The 15,502-nt window shown below is 41.2% G+C and overlaps 1 protein-coding gene across 3 annotated transcripts; it reads right to left on the minus strand.

Moving 5' to 3' along the window:
* Positions 1 to 543: 543 nt before the first annotated feature.
* Positions 544 to 11,428, minus strand: LOC133891675 (pre-mRNA-splicing factor ATP-dependent RNA helicase DEAH7). 3 transcript variants are annotated; one of them, XM_062332410.1, is made up of 16 exons: positions 11,072 to 11,428; positions 10,832 to 10,964; positions 10,395 to 10,610; positions 10,183 to 10,244; positions 9,796 to 10,054; positions 9,513 to 9,692; positions 9,250 to 9,380; positions 8,580 to 8,677; positions 8,055 to 8,160; positions 4,808 to 4,985; positions 3,951 to 4,180; positions 3,693 to 3,872; positions 3,054 to 3,302; positions 2,710 to 2,771; positions 2,435 to 2,587; positions 544 to 2,344 (listed from the first exon to the last, which is right to left on the minus strand). In XM_062332410.1, exons 1-16 carry the CDS (start codon positions 11,075 to 11,077, stop codon positions 748 to 750), a joined length of 3,840 nt encoding a protein of 1,279 aa, XP_062188394.1. In that variant the 5' UTR covers positions 11,078 to 11,428; the 3' UTR covers positions 544 to 747. The 3 variants fall into 3 exon arrangements, with proteins under 3 accessions (XP_062188394.1, XP_062188392.1, XP_062188393.1); XM_062332408.1 differs by having other exon boundaries at positions 10,183 to 10,253; positions 10,374 to 10,610; XM_062332409.1 differs by having other exon boundaries at positions 10,183 to 10,253; positions 11,072 to 11,427.
* Positions 11,429 to 15,502: the final 4,074 nt, after the last annotated feature.

Here is a 15,502-nt window from a genome sequence, read left to right on the forward strand (position 1 = left end):
AATTTCCAGAACCTATGTGGTATATGTGTAATATTATGGAAAAAAGCGTCAGGGTATATAGTCTAGGAGAAAAGGGCCATTTCAGCCATGCTCTTGCTTTCAGGGTATACGAGTTCGGAATCACATATTGAAAGAAGCGCTGGAACTAATGGTTTTAGTGTTTATTTTGGGGCCTCAGCTGATGGTTATAGTGCTAACAGAAGGGGCACAAAGCTCGATAGTTTCAGATGTGCTATGTCTACCATAGCTGCTGCTGATGCTCTTCTACCTTAAACTCCTCCGTATAGAACACACATTGATCTCATGTTTGAGTTTAACAAAATGCCGGAATGTTTCACATGTTCCCTTTTTGTAAATTCAAATGTTTTGACACACGGTTAGTGTGCAAAACCCAACTATTTTGTGTAGAGGATGAATTTTTCATTGCAACCTACAGGCACTTAACTAGTGTATTAAAAAAAAGTTCAAAGACCTCAACACGGAAGACGGCCAAAAACAAGGATCACTCCAACATGCAGTGCGAACTGTCACTGACAAAATCAGTTGATACGAAACTAGGTCGCATACTCTTTCAGTTAGTCTCCGTTGCTGTTGCTGTTACATTCACATTCATGTTTTGTGTTGTACACGCTGCAGAGTGCAGACTACATTAGCTCATGAATTCAGCAAGGTCATATAAATTGTACAGGGGCTCTCAACCTAGCAACAAAATCACAAGACACTGTTGAGTTTCCTCGTGTTTCTTATTTACAAACCCATCTTTTTGGGCCTCAGATACGTGGAGCCCTTCTTCAGGCCCGGCATAGCAACCTGCTGCTGCTGCTTAGCTCTCTTTTCTAGCTCCCTCTCCTTCTCAATCCGCGCCGCAACGGCTTGCTCCTGCCTCAGCTTCTCCATCTCCTCCTCCATCGCCGTCTTCTCTTCCTTCTGCCGTTTCTTGTGGTCGAGAAGGGAGGTGTCAGTCTCCTTCACTGAGAAGAACATGGGGCCCATCTCTGCTAGCCATTGTGGATCTACTGCGGTGACGCACTGCATGTACTCCTTGGTTGTCAGGACAAGTTCGTGGTAGACGACATAGTCAGGAGTGTAGCCAAGACCGTAGAGGGCACTGCTGGGGTGCAGGTGGCAAGGCATCCCATTCCGGCTGTTGACGTACTCCCCGACACCCTTCAATCGGGCAGAGTTGTGGAAGTAAGCAGAGCAGATAGCTTTCCTCACCACGTCCCATTCCATATGGCATGATGTCAGAGGGATCTTCAGGGTTTTCAGTATGTCCAGCAACTGAGATCTCACTTCTCGAGCTTTACGGAGACCCTTGACATGGAGGAAGTGGTCATTGCACCAGTCTCCTCGATACTGATTAGACTTCCACTGAATATATACGTTCAGGAGTGTTAGGTGGTCAGACTCTGGGACAAAGAACTTCTCCCTTGCCGCGTCACTCTCCTCTACTCTGTCTTTTGGCCGGAAAAAGACTGAGGGCACTGATAGCATGGACACAATGGTCAGCACCTCATCAAGGCACTCCAGCTGCTCCCCCATGAGAAGCATCTTTGCTAGAGTTGGGTCCAACGGGAACTCCACCATCTTCCAGCCAATTTCTGTAAGGCCACCAACGTTGTTCAATGCACCTAACACCCAGAGTTGATACATGGAGTTGAGGATATTCTCCTGGGGAGGAGGGTCCATAAAGTCAAAGTCAAGCAAGTTTTCAACTCTGAGGGATTTCAGTAAAAGCACCACATTCCCCAGGTTCGTCCTTTGGATCTCTGGCACAGGGTTAGGGAGCATCTCGTTCTGGTAAGCTGATTCTGTGAAGAGCCTGTAGCATGTGCCAGGGCCAGTTCTTCCTGCTCGGCCTGCACGCTGATCTGCAGCTGCCCGACTGACTGGGAAAACCTGAAGAGCATCCATGCCCATCCGTGGGTTGTATACCTTCATCTTCCCATACCCAGTATCTATGACGTAGAAGATACCATCAACTGTCAATGACGTCTCAGCAATATTGGTAGCAACAATACATTTGCGAGCACCCTCTTCAGCCTTCTGAAAGATCTTGGCTTGCAAGTCAGCAGGCAACTGCGAATAGATGGGCAGAATCACCAGCTTGGGCACAGTCTTGGTGGACGATGATATTAATTGTTCCATGCGTTCAGAAAGGGCATAGCAGGTAGCTTCGATTTCTTCCTGCCCAGTCATGAAAATGAGGATATCACCAGGGCCACTGGTGATGTGGATAGTCATGGCCTGCTTCACTGCCGCTTCCACATAGTCCTCACATGGTGTTTTGCTGAACATAATGTTAACTGGGAATGTCCGGCCTGGAATATGGAATACAGGCACACTGCAAACAAAGAAAAGAGTTAACAGGCCTGTAGAGATAAGCATGGCTCAGATTTTACTAGGAACAAAGATATCTATCAGGTTATCTTACCCTCCAAAGAACTTGGAGAACTTGTCCGCATTTAGGGTTGCAGATGTGACGATTAGTTTAAAATCCCGTCTACGTGCAACAACCTTCTTCAATATACCAAACAAAACATCAGTGTTGAGCGATCTCTCATGTGCTTCATCCATGACGATAACGCTGCAAAAAAAGAGGGGGGGGGGGGGCCTTAAGCATGGCAAGCTGTGTAGACCATCTAACGTATTATAACATCCCAAGCTCTATCAATACTGACAAAGGAAAGGAGCAAGCTAGCAGCATACCGATATTTGTCAAGGTCAGCATCTTTCAAGGTTTCGCGGAGCAGCACTCCATCTGTCATATACTGCAAAAGAGACAATTTCATTCTTTGTCACGAATCCCATGCTAAGCAACTGAAGCTTGATCAAAGTCAAACTAATTTATTTCATACTGTAAACCTGGCCTCAGTATTGGCCAACTAGTCAGATGCCACCATAAATAATAGTGCTTACACTACAAGAACTAAGTTAGCTGACATATGTATATAAACCTTCCTATAAGGTTATATTTAGAAAAAAACACAAGCAGTGCATACCTAAAACACATAATGACATAAAATAAATAACATTAAAACACCAGCAGTTACCTTTATTATAGTGTTTGGACAAGTGACATCCTCAAATCGTATGGCATACCCAACTTTATCTCCCAGCTCAGTCTCCATTTCCTCGCTGACCCGCTTGGCAACACTCATGGCAGCAACACGCCTTGGTTGAGTACAACCAACAACTCCTGTGGTAGTATATCCATCCTCATGCAGGTACTGAGTGAGTTGAGTAGTCTTCCCAGAACCAGTTTCACCAACGACCACAACTACTTGATTTTCACGCACAACCTGCCCGATGACATCAACGTAACACTAGGTTATTATGAAACTGTGCCACTACAATCATTTGAAAGAAACTAAATACAAAAATTAAAATGTCCGAGTGAAGTATGATGCCTAAATACACAAGGAATTGAAAAGGAAGTTCAATTTAAAACTACCACAGTTGTCTAAATGAAAGGGCAAGAATTTGTATCTTGTCCTTATAAATAGGTGTTTCTTCATTCATCGAACACATAGTCCAAAGTTCCAATTGTTTTGGATGTTGAACAATTTACAGTATAGAGAAGTAATCATACAGCTTTCAGATATACTAAATGCCGTGAAGTAGAGGAAAGTAAGCTGAAAATCATAGACAACTGAAAGGATCATAAAAATTTTATAAACTCAAGTACAAACCTGTAACAGATCATCCCGGACAGTATATATGGGAAGATACTGCCTTTGTTGAGCAAGAGATTTTGATTTTGCAAAATCACTGACAGCTTCTGCTTTTTCCTTCAAATGTTGTGAAAATTTCGCATCTTCTTTGAAATTTATCTCACCTTGGTCACCAACAACTGCAGTATCTGCATCAACCTGATTTTTCAAAAGTGTGTAAGAAATGTGGACAAGGAACTATATTTTTCAGAATGTATAAGTAATGTGGCAAAGCACCTGTTCAGCTGTTTTCTCAACACCCAAAATATTACCAAGCTTAGATCCGGCAAGCTCCCAAAATCGTTGCCGGGACTTATTCATGCTCTGTTTTTCACGGATTTCCCTAACCAGAACAGAACCTTTGCGTGCAATAATAGCCATATCGGATGTCGGATCCTTCAATGGTAGTACAGGTTCTGCTTGTTTTGTGTATACAACTCGTCCATCAAGGAATGGAGGTTTCGTGTCTGCCAAAAAAATTAACACATCAACATATTTTCAACTGCATCGAATTACTGTACATATGCAGAAAACTTTTCAACAAGTAAAAGAACAATATGGCCAGACACATGTTCTTTTTATCTTCAAAACTTAACGTTATGTGTACAAACAATGAAATAAAGGAAACATAGAAGGGCCCCAGATGCAAACATAGAGCATAAGTTTCAGGCTGACATAGGAACAATTGAAACATGTGTACTGAAAATTGCATGGCCAATCCATCCCATATATGTTAACAAGCCACATCAAATTGCTCTCAAGCTGTTCAACATTTGGTGTGGTATACTGAGTGATATGAAGGGTCACAAAGAGCAGCTATTATATACTAGCTGGCACATATACCAACTAACACAGAGTAAGACAAACAGCTCCAAGGACCAGCTCAGTTAAATACCATTGTGCTGGTGAGATTCCATCACCAACATACTTAATCATTTTTCACAAGAAACGTCGATTTTCCTTAAAACCTTACATGAGAAACAGAGGGATGATTTCTAACAGGTTTGGCGTGATTGCGAAGGTTGTTCAATCATAAATTTAAAACTGCAAGCACAACATAGATAGAAGGAAGCCGTGATAGGCAACGGACATACCATGAACAAGAAGTATCACTTTCCGTTCATCCTCATCATCAAATTCTGTCTGCACTTCTGTTCCTCTAACAGCTCCAGATCTCAACAATTGTCTATCCTCCCACTGAGCATTATCAGCAGTCATCTGTGACATCTTTTTGCTCTGAGCAAGGGTCATCAGACTACCATCTCTACGAGCCTGCAACCAAGAGAAATAGTTGTCAAAACCTGAGTATAAGTGCATAACATATACTGCAAAAGTTGAGGCTACAAAAACTATTACAAACTACTATCTTTACTGGAAAATAAATGAAATATTGGCGCATCCTAATTTCTGCACACCATATTGGAAAGATGTTATATGAAACTATGAATCATACAATATGATGAATATAATTTTCTTGTGATGGTGCATTTTCATGCTACATATCAGAAGAGGATTATGAATTTAACGGGAAAAATTCAAAAGTTGCTAGCAGATACACAATCAAAGAGGAGCAAGGCAAACAAAGCATGTGTCTAATTGTGGTTGTATTATTTGTTAAGTATACATCAGGCCCATCTATTCTAGGCCCATATGCTGTATATGTATTTATATATATATATATATATATATATATATATATATATATATATATATGTGTGTGTGTGTGTGTGTGTGTGTGTGGGTGGGTGGGTGTGGGTGCGTGCGTGCGTGCGTGCGTGCGTGCGTGGGTGGGCGCGCGCGCGCGTGTGTGTGTGTGTATTGAGTCAGTGTAATATCCACATGTTATAAGGGGTTCCCTACATATTGCTCACATGTATATGTATATATATTGGCATATGGCATCGACAGAATACAAGTTATTCCTAACATGGTATTAGAGCTAGGTTTTCCTCTCCAGAGCACAACAACTCGTCCTAAGCCCTAGAGTTTTTTCCATCGTTGGCTTCTCTCCCCGCCAGTTCCTCTCTGATTGCTTCTTGATCTGCTGTCGCCCCCGCTTGCTACAGACTTGGATTGTCGCCTCCTTGACCCAATTTGTTCTCATCCATCCCGATTCGCCGTTGCTGCACCAGCGCCAACCCGATCCAACACAGCCCCAACCCATTCCACCCTCCAGTGAGTCGCGTCGCGGCTTGCCTCCTGCCTCCCTGAGCCGCTCTACCACCATGCATCGTTGCTCTCCCCGAGTTGCGTGCCGTTCTTCTCGAGCTGCAACCGCCAGCTCTAAAAAAACAGGTACCATGTCTTCTTCATCAGGCACCATTTCAATTCCTTGTTGTTTGATGATTTTTTATGGTGTCAACTACTGTAATTTTGCGCAGCATATGCGCATTCACAAGCGTGGACTTTGTCTTTGGGGTGTTCTCTCTAGCGACATTCCTTGTCCGCCTTCTCATATTCTTCTAACGGAGCATGTGAAGCCTTCTACTAACAAAGTAGCTACCAACGTCGTCACCATTGCCTATGATAAGGTTGTCTCCGCATACCAGGATGCCTTGGACCTGTATCAATATCAGTTGTCTGATTATGATCAGTGGATGATGATACTCGTACAGCGTCCATTCTGATTGCTAATGTCGAGCCATGGGTCTCCTTTGAGATTGTTGAGTTTTCTACAACCTTTCAAATATGGACTCATCTTCGTTAGAACTATGAGCCGTCTGGTGATGCTCTTTACATGTCTTGTTTGCTAGGAGCAGTCTCTTCAGCAGGGTGATGACACTATTGATGTGTTCTACGCTCAAAAGTCAGCAGTTTGGCGTCAACTGGACTCTCTGTGTTGCTAGCTACCGCTCATGTAATGTTGTTTTGGGCCTGCGTCCTGTCAAAGATTAGTTCCCGACTATATATCCGTAATTGAACTGAGGTACCTTCGAGATCAGGGATCGATCAGAAAACAAGACACACGATATATACAGGTTCGGGCTCCCGATTGAAGTAATACCATACGTCCTATGTGGATGATGTTGTATATACGACTGTCTTAAGTACAAGCAATGTGTCTTAAGTACAAGCAATGGAACATATTGGATTTAAACTAATCTAGAGTTGAAGTTGTCGAATCTCTCTTGAGCGCACTAGCACGTGGGATCTTATTTCTCTTCCCCCACGTGTTCGTCCAATCACATGCAAGTGGGTCTATAAGGTTAAGACCCACACTAAGTTTCTCTTGAGCGCTACAAGGCTCGTCTTGTTGTCCGTGGTTTTAGGCGTGAGCATGGTCATGACTATGATGAAACGCTTGCACTTGTGGCACACATGCCACAATTCGCACTCTTGTTGTGGCCTCTGTGCGTCAATGATCTCCCTCTCAGCTTGATGTCAAGAGTGCCTTTTTAATGGTGAGCTGCATGAGGAGGTATACACGCACCCACCGCCAGAGTATTCTGTTCCTGAGGGCATGGTTTGTCATCTTCATCGCTCTCTTTATAGCCTTAAGGAAGCCCCTCGTGCTTGGTTTGAGCATTTTTCTTCTATGATCATTGCTGCTAGTTTTTCTGCTAGTGATCATGATCCTGCGCTTTTTGTCCACACTTTGTTTCGCGGTCGAGCTCTTCTTCACTTGTATGTTGACAATATGATCATTACATGGGATAATTCTAAGTATATTGTCTTTGTGAAGGCTCATCTCAAAGAGCAATTTCTTATGACTAATTTGGATCCTCTTCGTTACTTTCTTAGGATTGAGATTTCATCTTATGACTCCTAGGATTGAGATTTCTTATTCAGGATCTTCTTGATCGTGCTTCTCTTACTGATGAGCGCACTATTGAGACTCCTATGGAGTTTAATCTTTATCTTTGATCCACTTATGGTGAGCCTCTTTCGGATCCCACATGCTACCGTCATCTTGTTAGGAGTCCAGTTTACCTTGCTCACTTGTCCTGACATTTCTCGTGTAGTGCACATTCTCAGTCAGTTCATTTCTGCTACCATTCAACTCCACTAGTCATCTTCTTTGTATTTTGCGCTACCTTTGTGTGACTCTCACCGTCTTTTCTTTCCATGTTCCAACTTTCTATAGCTTTGTGCATATTTTGATGCTACTTGGACTAGTGATCCCTCTAATCGCCGGTCTTTTTTTGCCTACTATGTTTTTTTTTGGTGGTTCTCTCGTTGCTTGGATCTAACCGTATATATATAATTATGCCCTACTTTGACTTCTTGCGGGCAACTTAACACAACTGACTAGTAGACTATCAGGTGGTTACACGAAATAGGAAGCCAAAAATTCATGAAGTACTTGGGAGTATGGTATATGTAAACAAACAAGGAACTTACCAGCTTCTTTGGCATCTCTGCTTCCTTCTTTTTGTAGGAACTGTCATCTCCAAGATACATAGAATTATCACCGTCGAGCATGGTGCTGTGTTCTTCACAGTCATACCTGAAGAATTTGTAAAGGTTAGAAAAATTGCTAATTATATTTGGTGTTCTATGACAAAGAAAATGTTGAGTCATCATATTCATTTTCCTGCACTAGAACACTGAAGAGAACATGCTAAGGTCTGAGAAATTGAAGTAATTGTGTGCTAAATACAGGTAGAAGATGTTCACACTCAGGATTTCAGTATAAAATAATAATAATAAATATATAAAAAAGTTCACTTTGCCAATTTATCAGATGCCAATACCATTTTTTAGCTCAGTAGTTCATACAAAATAAAGGAAGCAAAAATTACAATATGCACAAACGGAAAACTTATGCTTATATCTTTGCAAATACAAATAAAGATATCACACACACCTATACTGTTGTCCTTCTGTAAAAAATAAAGACCAAGCAAGGTTTATAAGGAAAAGTACCATGCACGGTCAGCATTATAATCCATCTCTTGCATCATTTCCTCGGTTATCTCAGAGTTCCTGTCAGGATTTGAGGGGCTTCTATCAGCGTCAATGACCTGGGATAACAAGGTAGCAGTTATAGCTCATCATGACCACATATTAAAGAAATAAAAGGAGAACTTTTGAGAACCTAAATAGTAATCCAAAACAACATGACATTCAAAGATCATCACCTCACCAGGTTTGTGTCAGTAAATTAACTCAGACTCGGCCATTATAAAAATCCATGGTGTCGATTGACTACTACAACAACAACAAAGCCTTTGTCCCAAGCAAGTTGGGGTAGACTAGAGGTGATGGAACGTGAACAAGTAATTCTAAAAGCTATATAATTAAAAATAACTATTTACATAGTAATTAACACAACTATTGAATGGCAATTCTAACTCATGACTGCACAGTTACATTTAAGTATAAATCAACCTACAGAAAGAGGACCAGCATAAAGCAGTCAATATGTGCACGTGTTCAGCCAAAGAGATATATCAAAACACAAAAAAAGGATGAAAGAATTAGATCAGAACAAAAGCATATGATTGATTATTTTTTGCTGTAGAAAATAGAATTATAACTAACATTTCATAGCATAGAAAAGAAGTATGCTGTAGAAAATTGAATCCTAACTTACATTGGAACCAGATGTCGACAAGAAGGTAAGATGGTGTGACCTTCCACTGGAACATGAATAAGAATACCCTTTTGAGGAACCAGAAGCACGTATGGGGGCAGGTGAAGGGGATACATTATCCCACGGGGATGCTGGACAATCAGAACAACATTGAGAACACAATTAATTTAGTGATTTAGTAAGGTCACTGAGATGTAAAGAGAATATATTTACTTCACAGAAACAAAGCAATCTCACAGAAAATCTGGCTGAACTTTCTTTACCTGCCGAACGCGGTGTATTCCCACCTAGCCAAGGAGACACCAAGCGTGCATCTGGGGATGCAGCAGCAAGCATAGGAGATCGTATTGAATTTTGCCTTCGGGAACCAAGTCGATCATCACGGTAATCTTGACGAGGTGTATCTTCCCACTCCCAGCGTCCATCATCCCAATCAGATCTTGCTAATATTTGCAATGGAAACAATACTCATATCAGCTAAAGTGTCAAGACAGTGAGGCAAAGAGTGAAAAAGAATGCCAAGCCAAAAAGTAAAAAGAAAAATACCAGGTGTTCTTGAGCTTCTCGGCTCATATCGACTTCTCTTATTAGTATATTCAATGGATGTAGACCTCTCACGTTCATCACGTCTAGTATGAGATTCTCTATCATCATCGTATCCTCGCCTTCTACTGATACTATAGCCAATCGATGCAGATCTCTCACGGTCACCATAATTATCGCGGGATCCTCTATCAGCATAGTTATCATACCTACGAGGAGTGCCACGAGAATGGGAGCCTTGGGAGCTTCTAGAGATGTAGGTCTGTAAAGCAACAGGCATAGGAATGTTGACTTGTTAGTAAGGTGAGGATAAAATTAATGTCATTACTAATGTAATTTCCAAACAAGCTGGTGGGACTGCAGATTGACAGTTTCCATGTAATTACTGACCTCTTGCCGGTGGGGCTCATCCCGATGGCTGGGTGCTGGTGCTCTTTCATCCTCATCAGCAACTGTAGATTCTAAAAATGAAGAGAGAGATTCAGTGACAACATACACATAAAAGTGCAAATGAATTAGCATAAAACCATAACACCAGAAGAGTCTGTATATTAGCTATTTTATACAACTCATGTACTTACTGTTCACAGAAAAGGACGCACCGTTCAAAGATGTTTTGTCATCGGAACCGCTTCCTCTGTAGCGGCGCAATGAATTACCACGACCCATGGTGGAGAGGCTCCTTTCATCATTCTCGGCAGGTCCTGGTTTCTCCTCTTCATCAATTGAACCAGCAGCAACAACTACCTTCTGAGGAGGCGGCTTAAACCCATTGCTGCCTTCTGACTCTCGTTTCCTGTGAGCAAGGATGTCAAGACCTGCCAAAGCACATAACCCAAATTAGCTCGTCAAAGCTGTAAATTCTTAAGACAGCAATGCAGAGGATAAAATAAACCAACTAGAATCAGCTCACAACCCTGCACGTTAGTAATCACGGCTCACCCAGGAGAAAACCACCATACTACTCGGGACAATCATGCACCTAAGCGTTCAATCAGTAAACGCACACTGCATACTGCACAAGCAACCAAATCCATACCTAGTGCGGACTTCCTCTGCGGCGGCCGGTACGTGACCCGCTCCTTGTTCGGCAGAATCAGCCCCTGCGCCGTGTCGTCCTCCTCCGGACCCAGGGTGGTCATCGTCGCATTCAAGTCGACCTTCCCGTTCCCCTGTAAGACGGAATCGAAGCAAAAACCGAGCCGTCTCGGCGTAAGCGCAAGCACACACGGACTCAAAACGCACAAGAATCAGATCAGGTTAGCATCCCAGCAGTTACCTCCATTGTGGTGGTCGCCGGGAAACCCACGGAGTTCGGGGAACCGGCACTGAGCCCACTCGGATCGGCGGCTCGGGGGGGGGGGGGGGGTAAGAGGCGGCGACGATGGCGCGGCCTAGGGTTTGATAAAGATGAGGCGGTAGCGGGCGAGCGTCGTGCGGAGGAGAGAAGGGTGGGAGCACGCGGGAGAAAGGGAGACGGTGGGCGGCGGCGGGGAGGAGGCGGCCGCGAGGTCAGTGGATTTTGGGCTCCCGAACCTGGAACGGGGTGGGGATTGGTAATTTTCCGTGGGAGGCGGAGTCAGGGTGCAATTTGTCAACCCAGCAGAGAAGTAACGTCGGTTTGGTGGTATCTCCTGTTCGACTTCGATAAGAGAGGTAACGTTGGTTTGGTGGTATCTTTAGTTCGACTTCGACAAGAGAGATAACGTCGGTTTGGTGGTCTCTGCCTACTTTTTAATGTATAATTTTGATTATTGTTTTTATTAAAAATGTATTTATAAAATCGTTTGTGATATTATGAAGAAAAAAATAGATAAATCTACACATGATTTTAAGGTTTCTAAACTAAATATTTCGAAAGCTATTTTTAGTAAGAGTTTTTCAAGTTTGACTATATTTTTCTAAAATTACATGTATTTATGACCGGAGAGAGTATGTCGATAGGAAGGGACGGGTTTGAATTCTCTATAGAAACGTTTGTAAGTTTATGTCGGTGTTTGGAATGCAAAAATTTTAAAGAATTTCGCGGGATATAATTTAATATTGGTATGAATCAGGAAAAATCTCGCGTTTCAGACATGGTCGTAGCTTTTTACGGGGAAAGCAATTTTTATTGCTTAAATAAAGTTATAAGAATGGTTGATAGAATGTTGTTGTACAAAATCCAAGAGATGTCCGGACAGATAGTTGAATACATCCACGTGTAACATATTAAGGAGGATAGCGCAAGCTATAAGAGAAAGGTGGGACACATATCATATGAAAACAAGTTAAAAGTTAGAAATTTGTAAATTCGTTAGAGACTCTTCTTAGATGTTGACAAAAATTCTCAAGACTTCAAGAGTTGTAGGTGAAGTTATGTTGTACATCATGAAAAAATTGAAGTAAAAAAAAACAATCACGTTTGTGAGAAGACAAAGTTCAACTGTTTGAATTTAAACTTAAAATTTTGTGTGATTGTACAACATAACCTAACCTACCTACAATAATTTAAATTTTAAGCAGAGTATCTAACAAATTGCAAATTTCCAACTTTTAACTCATTTTCACATGCACCAGGAAAGCATGCCATACTCCAAAGGGCTACCAAACTCCAGTACTCCACAAAGGTCGGCGGCTTGTTGTTCCACTAGGGTAGCAATAGGTGCACTTCTTTGCACCCAACAATTCGACATCTTCAGTATTAGACTATCAAATTTAACTTCAACAGATGCAAGCAAAATTGGTACTCGCTCCTCTTGAGCCACCACACCTATTCCTGTTGAATCATGGACATATCAAACTGATAATGAGTAGTATAAAACTATCATATTCGGACATCTTAGGATTTTTCTATATTCTCGGGGTATATCTCTATCACCGGGAAAGAAATCCTTGGACATATGTAAACTGTATGCAGATACCCGGGATATATTGTAAACAAGGAAGTTTAACTTCAAGAATAATAAGGAAAGACTCCAGGAGACGTACGATGACCTCCTATATATACAGAGTCAGGGGACCATACGAAGGAACAAGCAATTAGATATCAATACAACTCAATTGACGTCATTGAAGCCTACAGAAACTTTGCACCCTTGAGCCCTCATATCCAAAATCCTAACGGCGCACGGGATCCAACATCTTCTGATCATCAGCCAAGGGCCCAACGCTACAAATCCGCAGCGGCGCAGAAGCTCCTCCTTCTATAGGAGGCCCTCATGCGGCCCCTACTGCAGATTTGATGACCCCCGCCAACTCAATGATAGGCATGCCTGAGGAGGCTATCACCCAAGCCGAGAACTCTCATCTAGCCGTCATCGCAAATCGCTCTAATCGGGGGAAACATGGTCTGCATAGGCATTTGATCCATATACAAGCAAGAATCCTTCATCAACCTTTGGTGCAAATTTAGAATTTTTAGGTTTTTTTGTTTAGAATAAAGCACTTACTATCAAAAACTCTAAAGTAATATACATTTGACTTGTTACTGGTTAGAAGCTCGTAGGCGGTCTTCTTCAAGATCTTGTAGAGATATAACTGGTTGATGGCATGACATGCAATGTTGATGGCCTCCGCCCAAAATTGATGCGATATCTTGTACTCATCAAGCATGGTTCTTGCCGACTCTATAAGAGTCATATTCTTCCTCTTGACAATCCCATTTTATTAAGGGAAGTAGGGTGCCGAGAATTAATGTTTTATTTCTTATTTGTCAAAAAATTCTTCAATTTGTGTATTCTTGAACTCACTTCTGTTGTCGCTTTTCACTCTTTTGATCGTCATATCAGATTCATTTTGGGTTCTTTTTACAAATTTCTTGAATATGGTTTGTGTTTCACTCTTATCATGCAAAAAGAACACCCAAGTAAAATGAGAAAAATCATCAATAATAACTAAGTCATACTTGTTATCGTCAATGCTTACATAAGTGATTGGTCCAAATAAATCCATGTGAAGAAGTTCTAATGACCTTGTGATCGTCATCACATTCTTGGTGGGGTGAGGAGCTCCAACTTATTTTCCCGCTTGACATGCACTACAAATTTTTTATTTCTCAAAAGAAACATTTATTAGTTCTAAGATGTGTTCCCCTTTAGAAGTTTAGACAAATTCCTCATGCTAATATGGGCTAGTCGACGATGTCATAGTCAACTCATACTAGACTTAACAATCAAACAAGTCTTAGACCTCATTTCATCTATTGAAAAATCAATAAGATAAAGTTTGCCATTCAAACGACTGGTGAAAGCTATTGAGGAGTCTTCCCTTCTAGAGACGGTCACACCATCATTAGTAAAAAGAGAATTGTATCTCATTTCACAAAGTTATGATACGGATAATAAATTGTAGCTAAGAGATTTGACTAACAACACATTTGAGATAGCAATTTTTTCTAAACCAATTACCTCTCCTTTCCCATCATCAACAAAAACGATATTTTCATGAGATCCTCCATTTTCTTCAAATGATACGAACATACTCTTCTTTCTGGTCATGTGATTTGCACATCAACTATCAAGCACCTAACTTGATCCACCGGAGGAGTATAACTACAAAACAAGTTAAGTTTTTGTTTTAGGTACCCAAATTTATTTATATCCTTTTATATTAGTCACAAACACTTTTGACAACTCGATCATTTGTGTGAGCACCAACATATAAAGTAACTACTTTACTATAGTGGTTCCTCTTCAAAATATAAGATGCATAAAAAGTTGATTGAGGTGTATGGCCTTAGGTTGTTTGGCTTGTGTAGTGGGATTAACTTGCTTGCCTCCATCAATGAACTTAAGGCACTTCTTATCATTTATCACCACACATTCATTTAGCTTGTTTGTATACATATCAAACTCAAAGCCTCTCTTTTACTTGTTATCCTTAGCATCAATAATTTTGTATAGTGTATCCTTATATTTGTATGTCTTTATGCATCCATACTTAACTAAGACATTTAATCTCTTGTTCTCTTTTTGTAATGCTTGCATGGATTAAACATTAGTAGCACAAGTATTTATATCAACATTATAGCAACAAGAGCAACCTTGACTCGTGGAAGTATTAGAGGGTAAAGTTGCATCATTAGAGGTGGAAGTGCTATTGTTAAGGGTATCAATTTGCACTTTAAGAGTTTTATGAGTTTCATCCAAACATTTGTAATTCTTTGAAGTGTGGCGTTGCTACCCTCAAGACTAGCGATAGACATATTGGCCAAATTAAGATCTTTGATCAATTTCTCAACTTTCTCCTTTTCTTTAGCAAGGAGCTCCTCGAGTTTAAGGTTTCTCTCCTTTTCAAGAATGAGCAAGTCCTCTTTCTTCTCAAAATCTCCTTTTGACTCTCTATTATTTCTATTAGCTCTTTTATCTTAGACATGACATTTTTACTTAAACCTTTAAGCAAACGCTATCGCTATCTAGAAGCTTAGATAGTGATTTTACATTGCGCCCTTTTACCATGAGGCATTTGGGAGTGTCGTCGTCGCTCATATCACCAAAAAGTGACTTTATCAGTGTAGAAGAGAGGATAGCGACAATGGTGATCCCTTTATCATCGGAGTCAGAATCCCACTCCTCGTCAATATGAGCTTAACCCGAATATTTCTTCTTATGTGTCTTGTACTTTTCCTTCTTGAAAGGATTGTTCTTATTTTCTTTCTTATCATTGCTCTTCTTGTTAGGACACTCGACGATGAAGTGGTCAACTTCACCACACTCATAGCAAACTTTCT

This window comes from Phragmites australis, chromosome 14, assembly GCF_958298935.1.
Source record: "Phragmites australis chromosome 14, lpPhrAust1.1, whole genome shotgun sequence".
Lineage (NCBI taxonomy): Eukaryota > Viridiplantae > Streptophyta > Magnoliopsida > Poales > Poaceae > Phragmites > Phragmites australis.